At 30.0% G+C, this 19,988-nt stretch overlaps 3 protein-coding genes and 1 long non-coding RNA gene across 4 annotated transcripts; all 4 read right to left on the bottom strand.

Annotated features, from left to right (window-relative positions):
• Window positions 1-602: 602 nt before the first annotated feature.
• On the bottom strand, window positions 603-4,291 carry LOC145331302 (uncharacterized). Its single transcript, XM_080175920.1, has 10 exons — window positions 4,187-4,291; window positions 4,030-4,100; window positions 3,881-3,968; window positions 3,250-3,388; window positions 2,872-2,963; window positions 2,805-2,809; window positions 2,563-2,676; window positions 2,361-2,436; window positions 1,205-1,337; window positions 603-698 (listed from the first exon to the last, which is right to left on the bottom strand). Exons 3-10 carry the CDS (start codon window positions 3,942-3,944, stop codon window positions 674-676), a joined length of 648 nt encoding a protein of 215 aa, XP_080032046.1. The 5' UTR covers window positions 3,945-3,968; window positions 4,030-4,100; window positions 4,187-4,291; the 3' UTR covers window positions 603-673.
• Window positions 4,206-8,053, bottom strand: LOC145332629 (uncharacterized). The gene is made up of 5 exons (XM_080177639.1): window positions 7,913-8,053; window positions 7,341-7,600; window positions 7,110-7,273; window positions 4,794-4,890; window positions 4,206-4,423 (listed from the first exon to the last, which is right to left on the bottom strand). Exons 2-5 carry the CDS (start codon window positions 7,410-7,412, stop codon window positions 4,322-4,324), a joined length of 435 nt encoding a protein of 144 aa, XP_080033765.1. The 5' UTR covers window positions 7,413-7,600; window positions 7,913-8,053; the 3' UTR covers window positions 4,206-4,321.
• Window positions 8,054-10,408: 2,355 nt separating this feature from the next.
• LOC145332628 (uncharacterized) lies at window positions 10,409-12,848 on the bottom strand. Its single transcript, XR_013884244.1, has 3 exons — window positions 12,284-12,848; window positions 11,886-11,955; window positions 10,409-11,408 (listed from the first exon to the last, which is right to left on the bottom strand). It is a non-coding gene; the product is annotated as an uncharacterized LOC145332628 (long non-coding RNA).
• Window positions 12,849-13,268: 420 nt separating this feature from the next.
• LOC145331301 (uncharacterized) lies at window positions 13,269-18,013 on the bottom strand. The gene is made up of 6 exons (XM_080175919.1): window positions 17,919-18,013; window positions 17,253-17,365; window positions 16,941-17,048; window positions 16,761-16,836; window positions 16,616-16,670; window positions 13,269-13,328 (listed from the first exon to the last, which is right to left on the bottom strand). Exons 1-6 carry the CDS (start codon window positions 18,011-18,013, stop codon window positions 13,269-13,271), a joined length of 507 nt encoding a protein of 168 aa, XP_080032045.1.
• Between the last annotated feature and the right edge of the window lie 1,975 nt (window positions 18,014-19,988).

Raw genomic sequence — 19,988 nt, 5'->3', positions numbered from 1 at the left:
TCTATAATAAAGTGTACTATTTAGCGGGCTAAAAAAATAACAATCTACCTCATCCCCACCCCTTTTGTAATCATCCTCTTTCCTCCTACTGGATAAACGGCCTGACCAATAAAAACAGAGGGAAATTGCAACCTAAATTGACGTCAATTTTTCTCCTGTTATATCATCCACATCCATTTAGCAACGATTGGGTGATAAATATATTACCATAGATGGTCAATCAGATAATGATCTGTCTAACTTAAAAGATATTTACATCCGATGAAGTTTTGTTGTTTAAATTTTGTATTTTGATTAAATCGTGTAATTCAAAAAAATTTGGACGGTATAATTTCTTTAATCAAAGCTTTATTCTAAGAGTTTCATCTTCCACAATTTATATATTCATTAGGGGAGGCAATGTCTACAATGAATACAAATAGTTATTTTTTAGATATCCCAAACTAAATAGTTAAATCATAAAACCTGATAAAATAGAACTTATCATGTAAGTAAATACAGAATATTATTTAGAAAAATTAAAGGATTTCAATTGGAGGACTGATTAAAGTGACTAGAACATTTATATGTCTGATTTTCAATAGTTTTAAAAGAAAAATAAAACAACATAAATTTTTTTATTTTGAAACATTTAGAAGAATAAACAAATAAAATTATTTTCTTCTTTTTTGTTTTAGTTTCTTTTATTCAACAAGCTCCTAAAAATGTAACTAGTTTTATTGATAATAAAAAGTTTTATACCCAATAGGTAAATTGGTTGCAAATTTTTACCATTTTAAGTTACATTTAACAATATATTTTCTTGCACCATATAATTTTTTATATACATATCATCACTATAAGTTTTCGCTTCCCTCACTGATTGACTGACAGACTAATTCCTTTCAACAGAAAATGTGTTTAATGCTCTTAGAGTATATGCTTTTAGAGTGCCCGAGTAGAAGTGGCTAGAAAAATAGCTTAAAATCATCCTGAGACTTAAATCTGGAAATAAAATACCCTTAAACCATCCGTGGACCTTTATGGAGGTTACCTAAAATAGAGAACCCAATCAGTTCAGTAGTTATTGAGATTTTAAGCTTCAGACAAAAAAAAACTTACTACTTTACATAATTAGTGAACACATGATATAACACCTGTTTTGTTTCCAATTCAATCCATTTCGACTCCTGTATTCTGACAAAAAAAACAAATGAAGAATTACCTGGGTATCTTGACAAGGAACCAGTAGAAGATCTCTGCAAAGCTGATGAGACTGAAACCAAGGAACAGGCCAAAAACCCCGCCAACATTGGAGATGAAGGTGAACACTGAATACCTTGCACTTCTCTCGTATTCTGAATACATGACATCCAAATCTTGTAGAAATTAGGCTAACACAGAAGTTTACTAAGTCAATAGACATGACATATCTTGATGGTCTATCTGACCCCATTTTTCGTCAAACTTAAAAAGGGATTCCTAGCAAACAGAAACTTTGAACAAAATAATTTTTAGAAAGTTCACTTTATTCTAAGAAGCTATTCAGCATTCATCACTAACTTATAATAGGTTATAATATTTCACGATGAAAGAAATTTTTATATAAATTATTTTACCTGAGAAAATCTTTATCCTAAAATATGCGAAAATTTATAGCTGACTCATAATGTGAACAAAATGAAAAAATTATGCCCCTACATACCAAGATCTGTAAAATATTTCAACCTATGAGATGTCTGAAATGTACCTTAAGTATTCTCCTATTGGCTAATGGCTATTGATAGTATGTCTCAAGGTTATCTCTAATCAAAAGTCTTACATATTCCTATGTATCTATGCAATGCAAGGATAAGAAAACACTCACTCCTAGGCTAAACTAGGAATTTTTTATAGGATTGTAATTAGTAAAGCATTTTAGTGTGGAACCTTAACCTAAAGAGAAAAAGAAATTCGAAAAACCTTTCAAATTTGCAATATTAATCGTCTTGTTAATTAAAATAATAGCATTTTAAAAATCACACTGACTTAGAAAAAATGTTTATCTAAGGGCATTTCATGAAACATTCATATAGAAATCAAATAGAAATTTTAAGATAAAAAGTTAAATTTTTTTTACCAAGTTATGATTGAGAACCTTTTCAAACATTTATTTTATTTGATTATTTATAAAAAGGGTATTTTTTTAGCATATTATCTGAAAAGTTGTGTGTTAGCGTTTAGTCAAATGCGCTTATTAAGTTAAACTATTCAAAATTTTGACCTAACGTATATATATGAAATGTTTAAACTTAAGAACAGTTTGACTTAACAAGTGCATTTGACTAAACAATAAAACAACTTTACATTAAAAAAGTGACACTCTTAATCATTATATATACCTATGACAGTAGATTGTGAAAAGCACACATTCAGAATTGCAAAGTCCTCTTCAAATGCATCATAAAATTCATTTTCCTAGTAAATATTACTTAGATTAGCATATTTGATAAATAAAATATATTATATGATAAAATTATAAAATCAAACTTTAAATTTAAGGTTTTGTTTGATATAAGTAGATTTTAAAAAGAAAATATTAACCTCAGCTAGGTTGGTGAATAACTCTTCTGTTCTCATTTTGTTTGTGAAGTATTTTGGTCTCATCTGAGACATCATTTCAGGAGCTTGGCTTTCACTTGCTTCTTTGTAAACCATCTAATAAATTAGAATATTGTTCAATGTAATAATAGCATCACTTGCAACCTTCCATGATTTAAGCATTTAAAAAGATGCTATGTCAATGTATCATTTTCACTTTTTCATGTATATTTCCTAAATGTTACTAAGGCTGTAACACATTATTATACACAAAAACACTACCATCATCAAAACATTATAAAAAAATCAAACTTTCCTGAGCAGATTGTGACCATGCCGCCATGTTGTCAAAAAATCCAGTCATGCAGAGAGGACTCAGGTTGAAGTTTCTTGAGTCACATTTCCTATTTTAAAAAATATAATTTTAAATATATCCTACATTATTTGAGTTATTAGTACCTTATGTATCTTAACATAAAGTTACCAGCCTATTGATTGCATGACTTTTTTAATGATGGACATTCCCTGGCCCTGATTTAAATATTGACATTATATGCCAGACTGTAGCAGTAGAAATCCCTTATAACATCCTTAGTTACGACAAATTCTAATTATTTTCCACTGACAATTCCACCAAAGAGAGCAATTTATGATGTGAAGTAAAGATGCAAATTAATTTAAAAGTAGAACCTGAAGTTGGCAGAGGTCAGTGATGTTGAATAAAGTGTTTCAGAGCAGCTTTGTAAGCAATGGGAGCAGTTGTTATCTCTGTTAAGATCATCAACAAACTGTTTAGCCTTCCAGGGATCACATACAGGTGTTTCTCTAACTAATCATGAATGAGTTATTCAAGGTCTCTTGTAAAAATGGTCTGGTTGTAAAAGTCTAATAGTTAATAGCATTATTGTAAAACTGCCCCTTTGAGTCAAATTCAGAATAGATGTTAAAGTCTTAAAATTTATCAAAAAAAAATATTATAAAGTTTTGTATTCATTGTTATAGATATACATGTAATTGCCCATTCTGTTAGGTGTTGACAATTTCTTGGAAAATAGAGTGTATTTTTAATAAGGTCCAGTTTTTTTCTAGTAATATCAGCTCAGCCTTTGTTCTTGTACAAAATGTTCACAATGAACATGATCTAGCACCCGCTGTTCTAGTTATTCCTCTTTCCATCCCTCTATGTTTCATGAGATATAAGAAAAAATAAATTATCCTTATGAATATTTGTAAGATGTTAAAGATTTTCTGTTAGTTAATGTAGGGATTTTATTACTCTTATATATCTACTAGTTCTTCCATTAAGTTTATTTACTCTTACCTTGAGGTAGATACCATGGAGTGCATTGGTATTCTGAAACTAACCTTACCAGTGAACATTCCATTTTGCAGTTTGCATAAGAGTATTCCTACCATTATAACTTATTGATGATTTATCATTTCTATTATTATAAAATGTTTATTTATTACCTTGAATATGGTTAGATTTTTTTCACCATTAAAGTAACAACCACGTTTTTCAGGTTGAATATTTTTAACATCTAAAAGCAGAATTATGTAAAATAAAATTATTTACTTTAACTTTATTTATAGAATAATAATGTAATTAAAATGTAAAATTGCTCACCATCATTTGAGTTGAGTATATCAGCAGTAACCTGTAGTGTATGCTCTTGCCCAGGACCAAATTCTTTTTTTCTTTGTTTATTTTAGAAAAGATTGAGTTTTAAAAAAAAAGATACAATGAATTACATTAAAATTATTACCTCAATCCAATTAAAGGAAATTCCTTAACAGACCCAATGAAAACATCAAAGCTATTGTATGCCTCATGCACAGTACCAAACTCTACATTTCCAGATGCCTAGATTAGAATAATCATTAATTGCATGGTGTTATATCCAATTTGATAAGGATACTAAAATATAGAAAAATGAGTTTAATTTTACCACTGAGGGACTGGAGACACAGGCCATCAAAACCCAGATTATTCATATCTTTTAAATTATCATTCATGAAAATTATCTATAAAACTATACATCACACGGTTTTTAAGTACAACCTGGAGCCAATTCTACTCTAACTTAAATAAATCAGATTCAAAGGCATGATAGGAAAGACTAACAATATCATCTAAATAGGTGCAAAGGACTTACCTGAACACTTTCACTGTATATGAATGAATAAAAATATCATTACTAAAGACACAACAGAACTAGTAAATAAAAGTTCACCTGATCAAGCAAGACTCTAAGACCATTTTGTTTTCCAACTTTTGGATAAATTTTCATCCAGTTTTTACTTTCTGAACTTTGGTCCTTGAAAATATCTCTGAACAAGAATTAATTATAATTCAAATATATATCTTCAATAGACTGGCCCAAAAAAACATGAATTTTTAAATCTTTACCATATCAATTTGCGGATACCTTGAAGTTGTTACCGGCTCAAAAGTAGACCTTTTCGTGAAAACTAGACCTCTCTACAATGAAAATTTATCTCGAAATTTCAATCTTAAGCTTTTTATTGAAAACTTCATATTTTCATAATTTTAACAAGAAATAAGTAAAGAACTGCCAACCTAAAATAATGTAATAAGAGTTCAAATACTAAGCAATCATAAAAAGTAGACAGAACCCCCATTCCTGCCGAATAATTGCAAAAAACGTCTAAAAACATTGTTTTATTTAAACTGATAATTTGTGTAAGAAATTGAACTAAAACAGTAGCTATTCATCTTATGAGAAGAGAAATGATGAAAAACTCTAAAAAATCTACATTTTAAAGACATAAAATAGAAAAAAGAGTTTTTAATAAATTTCATGTCTCAACAGACATTGTCGCCAATAAAGAGACAATTTATTTTAACCCTTACAGATCGGGGGGGGGGTCATATTGACCCCCCCCTCTATTTTTTCAATGTCATTTTTTTTTGTAGGTAAGATAGAGAGTTGTGACTTCATGACTTTTTAAGTTTAGTAATTATACGTCGGCAAGAGTTGATTTTATTAGGATATCTGGTCTGTGTCGGTCGTGGTGTCCGGTCAAAGTCGGTTGGGTAGCACCAAAATTAAAAAAAAAATTCTAAATAATTCTTAATTTCTACATTATGACTTTGTATATAAGGTAGAAACCTAAAATTTTTTTGGTGAATACTTATATATCAATGACCTTATGAGAAAAGTGGTGTTATGACCGTTTGACCGCACCCTGACCGACTTTATGACCGATTTTTGTCCGGCTTTTACTACAGACATATATCATGAATATCGTGGCTTCTATTACAGCTAGAGACCTATAAATTTTTTTGGTAAATCCTTGAGCAATAATAAACAGATAAAAATATTAATTAACGCCGCCAACCGCCATTTTACCGCCGTAACCGCCGAAAATGGCGGTTTCCGTTATTTGCCGTTTTTTGGCGATGATCAGAAAAAGTAATTTTTTTGTTATGAAAAATAAAAGTTCGTCCTAAAATTTGGTCATCCTAGCTGCAAAATTGGCCGCTCTACAGCTGTTTTAAAATTTAGCGGCTGGCCGCTAAAAAGCGGCTAAGGAGCGGCCTGGCCGCTATGACTAGAAAAAGTAATTTTCTCTAAAAATACACATAAACCACCAGAAAAAAATTTTACGTCTTTATCTGTAACAGAAGCTGAGATAGAGGGGGGGGGTCAATATGACCCCCCCCCCGATCTATTAAGGTGGGAATAGGGGCCTGATCTGTAAGGGTTAATAAGAAATTAAATGAAGCTAAAAAAATATGTAAAACACTTATTCTCATATCCAACTTTAAAAAAAGGATACTAATAAAAAAATTAATATTGCAAAAAATAATTTGATTGTTTATTATTAAACCAGGAATAAAGAGTAAGGTATATATTTAATTATTTTTCTTCAATGATTTTGCTGTATGAATTAGCTTTCCCAAATTATTGTAATTGTACATAAAGAAAATTTAATACTTTCTTTCTTCATATGTTTATTCCTGGTGATTTTAATATTTTATTTCAATGTTTGTAAACAAACAGACAGAAAATTTGATGTTTTGCTTTATATCCTGTGTAGGGCAATATTAATTGGGGAAGAAAGAATGAAAATAAAAATGCATTGGACGAGATAGCGATAGATTTTTTCTTAAAATCAATTATAGGGCTAAAATCTACAATCAATGCATAACCTATTTTTACTTTCCGCACATTTAAAAGCGATTTAGACCTTCATTTGGGCCACACTAATCTTCAAGTTCAACTGAATTTATCAATTTAATGCAGATGCATAGTTCTGAACAGTGTTACACTTTCAAACAAAAATGCCAAAAATCACAAGAAGGAAATTGATAAATTTTTTTTTCAGTAATACTTTGAAACCAATTAATATCCGATGGGATAGAAATGCAAAATTATGTATAGCATCATATTATATCCAGTTTTCTATAAATATAAAAATGATAAATTACAAGATTAAAACCATTTTTAGCCCCAAGATGCCAAAATAGCAAATTTTTAAATTTGCTGAAAGCTGTTTTGTAATAAGCTGTCTATTGTCTATACCTGGTGTTAGCAGCACAGCATATACCAATATCAGTAATAACTGGTTTGAATAGAAATTCACAATTAATCTCCTTGCCATATAGAAAACATTTTTTGATAAGGTTAAATGTTTGATTGTCAGTTGCTACACATGGCTGAGCTGATAGTTTCATCATATTTAACACCTTAAATAAAAAGAAAAAGTTTTTCAAATATAATTATAATAATTTTACTTTAGCATATTTAACCTACCTTTTGACTTGTTTCATCTGTCAAACTATTTAGAAAATCTTTTAACATATCCTTTGTTCTGTTTTCTTGCATTCTAAGTAGATTTTTCTTTGCAGGGTTTAGGAACAAGTCTAAGAGTGGTACAACAGGTGAATTTGTATTGTTAACTGCTGATTGATTTACCAGCTTAACACAAGGATAATCAAGGGCTGATGAGTATGGTGATTCTCCCTGATATTTGCTGAAGTCCAGATTTGTTTCAGGTAAAAAATAACCATTGCCTAAATAGTGTATATTATATAAAATGTAAAATTCTATAATAAAAAAATGAAGCCTTAAAATCAGTTAATGAAGCAATTGTTAAAAATAATTTGAAATAATCATAAGAATATTTGTGGTTTTTATTTTGTTGGTAATAATTTCGTTGTACTCAATCTAAAAGGTTATGATCATTTATGAAACCAAATTATTTTGATACAAACTAACAGCATAGGATTAATAGAAATTTGTTCAATCATTGTGTCAGATTTGATTATGATTATCAAAATATTAACAATATATGTTTCTTTAATAAAATTAAGAATGTATTTTACCATCTAATCTGTTTTTCTTTATGTGCAATTTTCTATTTGATTTGAAGTACTTGCAAGAGTTTTTTCATACATAATTGCAGTATTAAGCTTAGTGCATTTTATTAATCCATCTTCTGTTGTTATTTGAACACCTCCACAATTCTGAAAATCATTTATTTGAAGTAAAATATATTCAGAAATAAGGCTGTTGATTAATGGAAAATTTTTTTTGTTCAAAAATCTTTACCAACAACTATCTACATCTCTAAGCATTAACAAATTATTTAAAACAAATAAGCAATTAACCCATTAGTGACGAACTGGCTTTTAACGCCCGGTTCCAGAAAATGCCGAAAAAAAACAGTTCTCAGTTTTAGGATTGCATCATTCTCAGTATGAATCCCCCCTCTACTACCCTGGTTTTCATTTCCCCCTGGAGCAGGCAGTTTTGCTTACTTCCGTTTGCCGGTATAGCTCAACAAAATTTGAAAACCAAGAAAAACAAGGTGATTTTAAAATACCCCTCCTAACTTTTTTGTTAATGAAGTAAAGTTAGTGATTTTTTTCATGAAATTTAAAGTTTATTGGCAACTACATTCATTTGTGAATTCGTTTTATTCAAATTATTATTTTTTATATGATTTTTTTATCGTTTTTTTATGTTCTATATAGCTCCGGCTCGGCGCGAGTAAAGATACCCGCTAGTTTTATTGCCCTGCTCGGCGCGAGTAAAGATACCCGTCCACATATAATATCAAAATTTTAAAACTTCTAGGAAACGGGCTTTTTAAACTGAAAAGGGTGGCAACTATAGCCAAAACACTAAATGTGATATAAATCGTTTTGTATCTTACTTGTAGCTCTATCAATTACATGAGGTTATGTAGTTTTCAATTACAGATTGTATTGTAGTATTAGCTACTCTACAACTCACTTTGGACGTTCAAAAATTACATTTTTAATTTTTTGGGCCAAATAACCAGGTATTTAGGACAAAACCGGGCTAGAATGCCGGGGGAAAGCACCAAAAAACGCCAAAAGCGGTTACCTATGCCGAACGGATTCTTTACTCGCGCCGAACCGGGTTTTATTGCAACTTTCCTGTGCACGCCATTGGAGCAAAACAAAAAATTGGAATTCCGTTTTTACCATAACAAAGCTTCCCTGAAATTTTCAGCTCGATCGGTCCATAAAAGTGGCGTTCGGCACTAATGGGTTAAGCATATGTGCGGTTCAAGTTGACTTTCTTCCTTTTCCTAACTTTTGTGTTTCAATTGATAATTATTATTTTTTATTATATTAAACTAAGCTAAAGTTAAATGAATGTTATTTTACAAATTTAAATGTTTTAAGAACATGTTTTAGATATTTTACCTCATCCACTTCACACCAAATTTTACACACATTATCAGGAATATTTATATATTTGCTACTTGGAGGTTCATGTAACTAAAATAATTATTGTATTTTCATCATAAAGTAAATATTTGAAGTTAATAAAAAATAATAAATGTGTCTATTATTAAAATCAAAGCAAATGTAAAAAAAATGAAGCACTACCTTAGTAAGTCCTGGTATATTGTAAGGAGATGTTGGAAATGTACAATCCAAATTAACATACTAAAAATTTTTAAAGATGACCTAGTTTACTAAATATTTGGAAAATAAACTTAGATAACCTAACCTTTATTATAAAAATGTAAATGATGAAAAAGTACATAAAATTATCTATCTATTTAAATTTTTCCATGGTTATTGTTTGTACTATCAATCTTAGTTTAGACTTGGAAAATCATTCAAGTTTTGAAGGGAAGGTTATAAATAATGAAAACAAAATTTTACATTTTTATATTGAAAGTTGATGGTGGCTGGATGCAGCATAGGATCATTCTCAGTGTACCTCCAGTATTTAAGACCAGGGTAAGAACTTGAAACTTTAAAATAAGAAATACTTGACTGTTATAAAATTGCTTTGAATAATTTAAATAAATTATAATATTTAAATAAAGAATGGATGAATAGAATATATGAATTATAAATTACATATTTAACTGCTTTTAACTTATTTCAATTTTAGATAAATTAAATCACCTTGAATAGAATCAACTGTATTATTAAGGCCATAGTAGTTGTAACATTCACTTTCATAGAAAATTGCACTTTTACATCCATAAGTAGCTCTTGACTGGCACAGTGCAAAACATTCTGATGGGAGTAGCATTTTGCCAGGTTGTGGAGATCCAAAGTTTATTTGAGCAGTGCCACTTTCTTTCCTATTTTTACATAATAATTTAATTGTTAAATAAATGAAAGTATTTTAAGCAAAAAAGAAGACATCATTATTAAGCTTTATAAGTTTTCTAAAATTTTCCGATTTCTTAATGGTTAGGGTCAAAAACATAATCAACATAGGTATCTAACAACCTCTATGAAGAGTTTTAAGCCCTAATTTCAATATCGGCAAGCGGAAATGGCTCCAAAAATACCCTAGAAAATGTGAAAAATTAAGAAATTCAGTACATTTTAGATTTTATTAATATATGATTAGATTTAAACAATCAATGTTAAAAGAATATTAAACTGTCATTCAAAACAATATTTCATGCCAAATGTCATTCAACAATTAAATAAATTATATTTTCTTTTATCACAAAAACAATTTTCAGGTGCTCTTCATTAATAGAAAAAGTCCATCTAACCGTCAATTTTATTACCTTTAAATAAAAATAAATTTTTCAGCAAATTTTAGTCTAAAAAATAACAAGCTTTTTTGTCTGTAGCAAAGAATCTTTCCAACAGCTGAACCAATATGGTTCTCCTTAACAGTTAAGCTTCTTATAGGTCCCGGGAAGGTTTTTAACTATTTTGTGGTAGGTGAACTCAACCCTTCTAATACAAATTTAACCCCCCCCCAATAAGAAAAAAAAATACTTTTCTTTTTAAATCTTAAAATAAAAATGGGAGGGAGGGTCAACCCCCCCCCCACTCATGTTTCCCTAGAGGCCTCTAGGGGCGTAGCCGCTAGTATTTACGTAAATTAATAAGAATGGTGCTAAAAACAATTAAAATTATTTCTTTAGCTGCACTACTTTGGATATTAACATCCCACATCATGAAATGAAAGTATTACATTAATCAAATGATAAAGGACAATTCAGGTAGGCGAAGCTTTTTAATAATTAGAGTCAGTCCGTCTGAATGTCTGTCCATCACGGTTGGTAAAATCTGTATAGACTTACAAATTAATGTTCTATTAATTATGTTCTGACACCTATACAAGAGTTATTTTTCGTTTGTCCTTATTTCTAATTTTAGAGCTATCTGTGTCACTTTGATCATTGTCACTTAGGTCACTTAACTATTTTTTTTTTAAATTAACCTCTTTAGTTATTTTTTTCTTTATAATAGATTCACCCCTCTTAGTTTCTTTAATGTCCACAGTTCCGAAGCACAGATCACTAGGGGGACCATTTGGATTTAAGATCTTCTTCATGTATTCAGTATCAGAACTTGGAATCTAAAAAGTAAAACTATTAAAATTTTTCATAGAATTTAGGTATGCAATCGGTTTCTTTAATAAAGTACAGTCTTAAACTAGTATTGCAATTATTATATTGCATTGTTTTGCATAATTTCTTTGACATTGACATATAAATTTATGCAAAACCTCAATGATGACACATAAAATTAACCCTTCTGTAAATTACTATAAGTAGTTGAAACGTTTGGACACTATACTTAAAGACAAAACAATCAAAATTTTATAAAAGTTAAAAATAACGAATATGAAAACGTTATTATAAAACTTTGGGGACTAGTGTAATAAACAGCAATTGTCCTCTCCCCCCTGACTGGAAATAGTTTTTTTATTAGATGCTAATTCTCTGCAATGCTTGTTTGAGAAAGGTTCAAGGATAGGGAATAGTTAAACTTAAAGCAACTTTTCTCGCACAAGATTTAACTTTTTAAAAAGTTTATTTATTAATTTTCTAACCTTACTGTCGGCTGTACAATTGCATGCAACATGAGAGTGTTGTTCAGCTGGACACTTAGCTGTTGGCTTACTGAAATATAAAAAATATTCATTTTATTATCAAATTAATCCTTGTTTTAATTAACAAACTTATGATTTAAATAGATAAGTAATAGAATATTAAGAGAGTAATTATTTGTTGCATAGTAATATAGACAACTTTCCAAGGAAATACAGTGGATATTAATTGGTCTCGAAGCTAATAGCTATATTGGAATAGTTATTTTTTACATTGTAACTTTTAAATTTGTAGAAAACTAAAAACAATAGATGCTAGACATAATTTTTTAGTATAGCTTAAAACCGGATATTAATCAGTTTTGAAGCGATACTAGAATAATGTTTTTAATTTTTCCTACCTCCAAATTATCTCTGGGAGACCAGAAGAACATGTAATTACATTAAACACTCGTATTAGTTGGGCATCGACAGCTGCAATCTTTTTTTTTGTTGCTTTCTTAAATCGGCAGCATTTCACACTACTTAAGAAATTACATAAAGAAAGAACAATGTTTTTTTTTCAGATTTTAGTGGTAGATTATTGTGTACTTTACTCCATTTTTCCATAATATCGGGGATAACATAATTTTTAACAATATTACGTTCATTCAAATTTGGATTTTGATAATAGTTTGAAAGTTTCAAAATTTCACTAAACGTAGGAGGCCTAGTATTCTTTAATTTTTCACCAATTGGGTTATATTTGGAACACTTAACTCGAGTTTTCATTTTCACTATTTTATATAAAGATAATTAACATTTATTTGTTTGTTTTAAATGTTTATAATTCACAATAATGGATTGTTTTGCTTCCGTTGTTTGGTGCTGATTTGAATGTTGTTGTTTTTCTCTGTCTTTGTCTGCTAGCGTCGGCGCGTTTCAACCAATCAGAAAGCACCAATTGTATGTAGAATTGTATGCGCCAATAAGAAGACATAAGGATAATATAAATGTCGTCTTTGGTAAAAAAAAATTAATGTAAGATTTTTTTCAAATTTTGTCTTTTCATTTGCATTTCCGGGCCTTTAAAAGGTCAAAAATAAAAAACCTAAAAATACAAACATTTTTTTTTATTATCTTGATTATGTTTTTCACCCTAACCCTTTGAAACTTAAAAACTTATATATCTTAATCATTATAGAATGTATAATTTTAGTTTTCTTAAAATAGAAGTAGGGTTAGGAAAAAGGAAAATATATAAAAACGGGACTTTGAAGACCTCTACTCACACTTTAAAGTTGCAAATTTCTTGACTTAAATAAAACAAGAGATAAAGTGGGGGGGGGGGAGAGAGAACTTGTGCTCATCTAGGGCCAGAAATTCAAATAATAATCTTTAAAGATCTCACTCTGTGTAAATTGGCAAATTAGGTGCACATGCCAAAACATTTGATTTGACCATATCCTTCAAAAATAATGAATTTATTGATAAAATAGTTAATGGAAAAAGCAAAAAAAACCTAATAACCATAACAGTTATTTTAGAAGATTGAACAAACTTTAAACTAAAATTACAATAAAAGCACGTTTCTTTTATTTATAACTATAAAGCAACATTTTAACTCAAAATGAGTTTCTCTTTATGTTAAATTAAACATAGGAACTGGAAAAGTAAAATATATAAAGTGTGTTACCTTTTTTTTATGTTTTATTATTATTTGGCCACAACTTGGTAAAAAATGCGTACAAATCAGACCTTTTTCGACCAAAGATACTCAAATGGTTCCTTTACAAGCTTAAGCAATTAGATTTAAGATATCTTTATATTTAAAGAAAAATTTATGAAAATACTAAAAAACAGCAAATTTGGGTGTTACCTTTTATATGCACAGATACCATAAAATCAACAGAAAAAATACTTATTTTTACTTTTCTGTCATTTTTAAAGTTTGACTCTGTTAAATTGGCTATTCTTGAAGGGATTTATGCATTGAAATATACTGAAACATAATATTGGGCAGAAATTAATGTATTTCAAAGAAAGAAAATTTTGAAAATAAGAAATTCGACCTCTATCACTTCAGAGGACAGCTGCCAACCTCCAGTTGACAGGATGTAGTTAAATACTTGTTAGCAATACTAATTAGCCCAAAAAGAAAAACAAAAAGTTTTTTGATATGGTAAAAAAATGATAATCTAAATCTTAATTTTAGGGATGATGATCTTAAAGACGCTCTTACTGGTGGTGATGATGACCCAGAAGGTATCCAAGTACATGAGCGTTATGACAACTCATCTATTGAACTATGGTCCAATTTTTGTATTTGTAGCAGCCTCCAACTAAAAGTTGTAACAAGAAATATAACCATCTTTTAAAAACTACTATATTTACTAGGGTTGGGCCGGACATCCGGTGTGGCCGGATATCCGGCAATATAATCTTTTATATTTTACAACAAAAATCTCTGTTTTTTTTAATCTTAAATGGCTGTAATTTTCTTATTATTGAAGCTAGAAAAACATTTTTTTCTGAATATGTTTATCTTTGTGTAAATTTTATATTAGAAATCTCAAAACATAAATTTTGGCGGTGGCAGTAGTACTTGGCAGCTGCCAGCCGCAAACCGATGGTTGGCAGGTAAACAGCAATGGATTTCATGAAATTGTAATATGTCCTGAAGATATATAAAAAAGCCTAAGTTTAAAATTTGAAATCTTCAAGAAAATTTGCGGTCACAGGAACCGTTTAAAGATTTATGGAGACCTGGAGGTTCAGGACTTGCAGGATTATACCTGGAACCTGAAATGGACTTGAACACCTATATTATATATAAGGATGTACGACTATAGGATATTTTAGTATTCATCATCATCGCCATTTATCTCTTCTTTCCAGAGGATAGGCCACGCACAATGGTTTTCCATTTATCTTTGAATTGGGCCTCAGTAGATTTTAGTATTAGATAACATAAAAAGGTTTGTTTAAGTAAAAAAATATTTTTACTTTTTACCTGAATGACCTTACCAGATTTGCTGGCATCCTGTGCCCACCAGGAAGGAGGTATTAAAAAAATTTCAACTCTCACGAATGTGTCATACCCATATTTCGAAAGTCACTCAGTTATAGCCCTCTACCTTTTATACACATAAAATGGGATAGAAAAAAAAACAGTTAATTAGATTTATTTGCTAAGAAGAAAGATCATTTAACAGTTACTTAAATTTTAAGTTTTAACCTAAATTTTATCCTCCTATTATATAAAGTAGTAAGCTTTTTTTGTCTGTAGCGAAGGATCTTGCTAACCACTGAACTGATATGGTTCTCCTTTAGAGTGAAGCTTATAGGTCCTAGGGTGGTTTTAGGCTGTTTAATTTTTATAAAAAAGTCGTTGTAAGGTTTAAAGTTATTTTTCTGCACTTTCATGTCTAGGGACGCAGCCGCTAGTATAATATAAAACACCAGTTTATGAAATTTTTTTTTTTGCAGGTATAGTCCCTTTCGTGGCAACGCCCCTTAAGGAGCGATTATTCGTATTTTCACAGTAGCTTTCCTCCTATTTCTAGCCCCTAGCGGGGGACTCTAACCTTTCGGGGCCAATTGCCTAACCCGGCGGGGCAATCACTTAACCAAATATAACCTAACCTAACCTAAAATAACCTATTAAAAGCAATTTTAAAAATACAACGAATCGCTCCTTAAGGCTCGGATATCGGATATCCAGCATTTGAAATCAGCCGGATATCCTGTATCCGGTATCCGGCCAAAAAAATATCCGGCCCAACCCTAATATTTACCTTATGAATTGAAGAATTTAAAAACCATTATTGTATGTTTTGGGATTTCTCTTGATTGGAGAATGCTACAAATACAAAAATCGGACCATGGTTTAATAAATAAGTTGTCATAATGCTCATGTATTTGGATACCATCTGGGTCATCATCACCAACAGCAAGAGTGTCTTTAAGATCATCATCCCCAAAATTAAGATTTAGATTTTCATTTTTTTACCATTTTGTTTTACTTTTTGGGCTAATTATTATTGCTAACAAGTATTTAACTACATCCTGTCAACTGGAGGTTGGCAGCTGTCCTCTGAAGTGATAGAGGTTGAATTTCTTATTTTCAAAATTTTCTCTCTTTGAAATACATTAATTTCTGTCCAATATTATGTTTCAGTATAATCAATGCATAAATCCCTTCGAGAATAGCCAATTTAACAGAATCAAACTTTAATAATGACAGAAAAGTAAAAATAAGTATTTTTTCTGTTGATTTTATGGTATCTGTGCATATAAAAGGTAACACCCAAATTTGCCGTTTTTTAGTATTTTCATAAATGTTTCTTGAAATATAAAGATATCTTAAATCTGATTGATTGGGCTTGTAAAGGAACCATTTGAGTATCTTTGGTCGAAAAAGGTCTGATTTGTGAGCATTTTTTACCAAGTTGTGGCCAAATAATAATAAAACATAAAAAAAGGTAACACACTTTATAGTTAAAGCACCATTATTTCAAGACTGACTGGTCAAGTAATAATCTTTTAAGGTTAGGATATTATTTCTTGTTTAATTAGAAAATGATTAATTCATGGTGGATTAGAACCGGTTCTCATCCATATGAAAAAATTATGTCTAGCATCGTATAAAAACCAGTTCTATATTTGTAAATTTTATATCCGTGGAAAGCTGTTTATAATACAATGCAATGCAAGAAATAACTATCAATAGGTTCAAGAAAAACTATATTTACCGTAACAGCTCCAGCAGGTTCAGGGGATAGAAATGCTTTTACTAAGCTGGTAATTCTAAAAAGTGTTGAAAGTTTATTTCATTTAATTTTTTGTTTAAAAAAAAACAGATACAAACTGAGTTATAGAATGACACCAAAGCAATACCTTATTGTTTTAGGTTTAATTCCAAAGACATTGTCATTAAACATTTCAAATTGCCTCTTCATGTCATTTTTTAAGCCTATCACATAATAAGTTATCTCTACTGTAATTCTTTTTTAAATTTTATTAATAATAATATCTAAGCAGATTATAATTTGATATCATAGGAAACAAAGAATTTACTTTTGTCCTGTTGAATCATTTCTGTGTTATTTCCTATCCATTGAGAAAACATTGTTTCAAGTTCAATTTCCATTTGATCTGTTCTTAAACCTTTGCTGCAGATTGTGACTGAAAATTTTAGAATTTGATATTTTAAAAAAAATTATTGAGCAACATTTATACTCCAATATTTTTGTGTGTGTATTAAAATATTTCTCTCAAGGGTTTCAGAAAATCTTTACTAATACTAAGTCTAAATTAAATTCTGGAAAGTTTTAAATTTAATTAATTTCAGTGAATTAATTTTTCAAAATGCATAGGCAATTTGTTTACCTGTAGGAAAATCTATCTCTTCAATGCTTTTAGTTGTTGTCTTAATAGAGGTAATAACAGGATTGGCATCCCAGTCACTATACAGCTCATAACAGAGGAAGCCAACCGCCCCTCTCATTTAACAAGATTTAAGGTAAAACATAAGATGTAAATAAAGTAAATATTTTTAAAAACTGCTTTTGTTAAATTTTAAGATGAAAAGTTTGGCTGATGTAGCTGGTTGTATATTTAAACTAAAAGTAAAAAAGATAGGTACAATTGTATTGGGAGAAAAATTTCTGTTTTTAGGGAGAAATATATATAGAAATGCAAACTAATACCTGTGAAACTTTGCTACTTTTGTGATTAATTGTAAAAATATAACCTTTTTTAATTAATAGATACTATTACCTCCAAAAAGTAAGACTAATATAATCCAAAGAAGTCTAAAATAGTAAAAAGTGTAAATTATTTGATTGTAACTAAACTATTTACAATGATTTTACTCATTTTAAGGTTTAATTACTAATTTTAATTTTATGGATCATGAATGAAACCTTAATGTAGTTTATAAAAATGTTCTGAAAACTGAAACAATTTAATTTGTGAAAATTTATACCTAACCTACCAATACCTTTTAAAAACCAATAGTTATTTGATTTTTAAAATGTAGTTCTTACAATTTACCTGTCAAGAGCCTTTGTAGCATTGGTGATGTACTGAATACCATGCACAGTAGTGGCATCACCAAATTCTTGTACTCCTTCAGCTAGTTTCCCCATTTTTATTAAAATCCCTAAAAGATAATAAATAATAGTGGCTGCGTCTAGGGGCTTTGCCTTGTGAGAGAAGAAATCAAGAAAAGTTGCACCACATGTTATTCCAAAGTTATTTTTTTACAAAAAAAATTATGGAGGAGGGCTATTTTTTGGAAGTTCCACTCCCTAACAATATAGTCTAAAATTGTTAGGACTAGTATCTATATTCCCAATCTGTTCAAAAAGACGGATGGATGAACATAATTTTACCTAGTATTATAATAATCTAATAGAAATGGAGTCAGGTTTAAATATGATATGAAATCTAAAAGATTTTCATAATTGAATTATGTAAAAAATGTTAGTTTACTTACTTAATTATTGAACATATTCATAGAACTGACTCTGTTCAAATGGTACAAATTATGTGTTGAAAAGGTTAACTATGTAAACAAAATTTTTAAGCCATTGGCGTTAGTTTACTCAACCTGAAAGCCTTTTGACAAAAATGTCAAAGGAGAGAGAGGGAGGGGGGGGGGTACGAATCGAAAGGGAGCAATATCCCCCTTGAATTAAAAGAATTTCCCACACCTACATAAAAATTTAATTTAATTTTTTTTAAGTAGAGTGGCTTTTGGTGTTAAGACCATGGGGAATATATATATAGAGATGCAATGCATAAGAAAATGGAAGCCCCAGGCTGTAGTTTAGCCTCCTTTAAGGGATAAATTTTCTTTTCAGTATGGCTTCGAAACCGCTTAATATCCGCTGGATTACAAGCGGTTCTCAGCCATTCTGAAATATTAAGTGTAGCATCGTATTACAGACAATTTTCTACAAATATTAAAATGAATTTTCTTAGCCCGGGCCTTAGGCCACAGGGGGCAAAGAAAACTGGTCTTAATCTTATAATTTTTACTTTTGATATCCGCGAAAAACTGACTATAATACGATGCAATAAATAATGTATACACGTGGAAGTCAAGTATTAGTCATGATGAGCAATGGATGTAGAATATATGTGGATATTATGACAGGCGAAAAATTGTCGTCAATTTAGGTTGCAATATCCCCTCACATTTATCTAGTAGGAGGGGAGGGGATTGGGTAAAGGAGGGGGATGGACAGATCCTTCTTTTAGCCCGCTACAAAGTTCACTTTATTATAGAACATGAAAGACGAAGCCCATTTTGTTCCGAATTTGTATCACTTTTGAAAAGTGCGACTCCAGTTACGTCATATTTTTCTTTCCCGAAAAAGGGAAGCGGGAAAGAAAAAAAAGGAAAGGGGGGAAGAAAAAAGAGATGAGAGAAAAGGGGGTTTTCCACATCTCTTTTGAAGAGATTTTCTTCCCCCCTTCCCTTTTTCGGGAAAGAAAAATATGACGTAACTGGAGTCGCACATTTCAAAAGTGATACAAATTCGGAACAAAATGGGCTTCGTCAACATGAAAATCAGGTGTAAGATCCATGTAATAATAAATCCATTTGATGATCTGTGTTTGCTAACATTATTTAATTAAGTTACATTGACGCACTTAATAAAATAATTTATTTATAAGACATTATAAAGTGAAGCTACTCTATCATTTAAAATATCATTCCGCCCCTATGTAAGAAACCGGCAGGGGGAACCGTGATTTTCTCGGCTGCTATTCAAAATAGACGCTTGTGAATATTTTCTTTAACAATAAGCATGCTAAAGAGGTCATGAAAAAAGGTTTCGGGATTTGTTATATCTTTTTTTATGGCAATGAATAACTACTCTTTGACTTTCTTAGTCCGTTTAACCATCCACATTTAATTTCTGTTTTCTAACTTATGGATATTATCATCCTTGTTAATATTTACCTACTAGGGTGTAAACGCATAACCTTTAGAATTTATTCAAACATTACATTTAATTTATAAAGTTATTCAACTATCAAAAAAAACCTACACATTAAAATATTAATTATAATTATTTACTGCTTTTCTCACTGACTGACTAACTCTTTCCC

The sequence above is a fragment of the Acartia tonsa genome, chromosome 11 (assembly GCF_053477335.1).
Source record: "Acartia tonsa isolate MP-2025a chromosome 11, ASM5347733v1, whole genome shotgun sequence".
Taxonomy (NCBI): domain Eukaryota; kingdom Metazoa; phylum Arthropoda; class Copepoda; order Calanoida; family Acartiidae; genus Acartia; species Acartia tonsa.
Note: the sequence above shows the minus strand (reverse complement) of the source record. Positions and strands in the feature narration are given on the sequence as shown.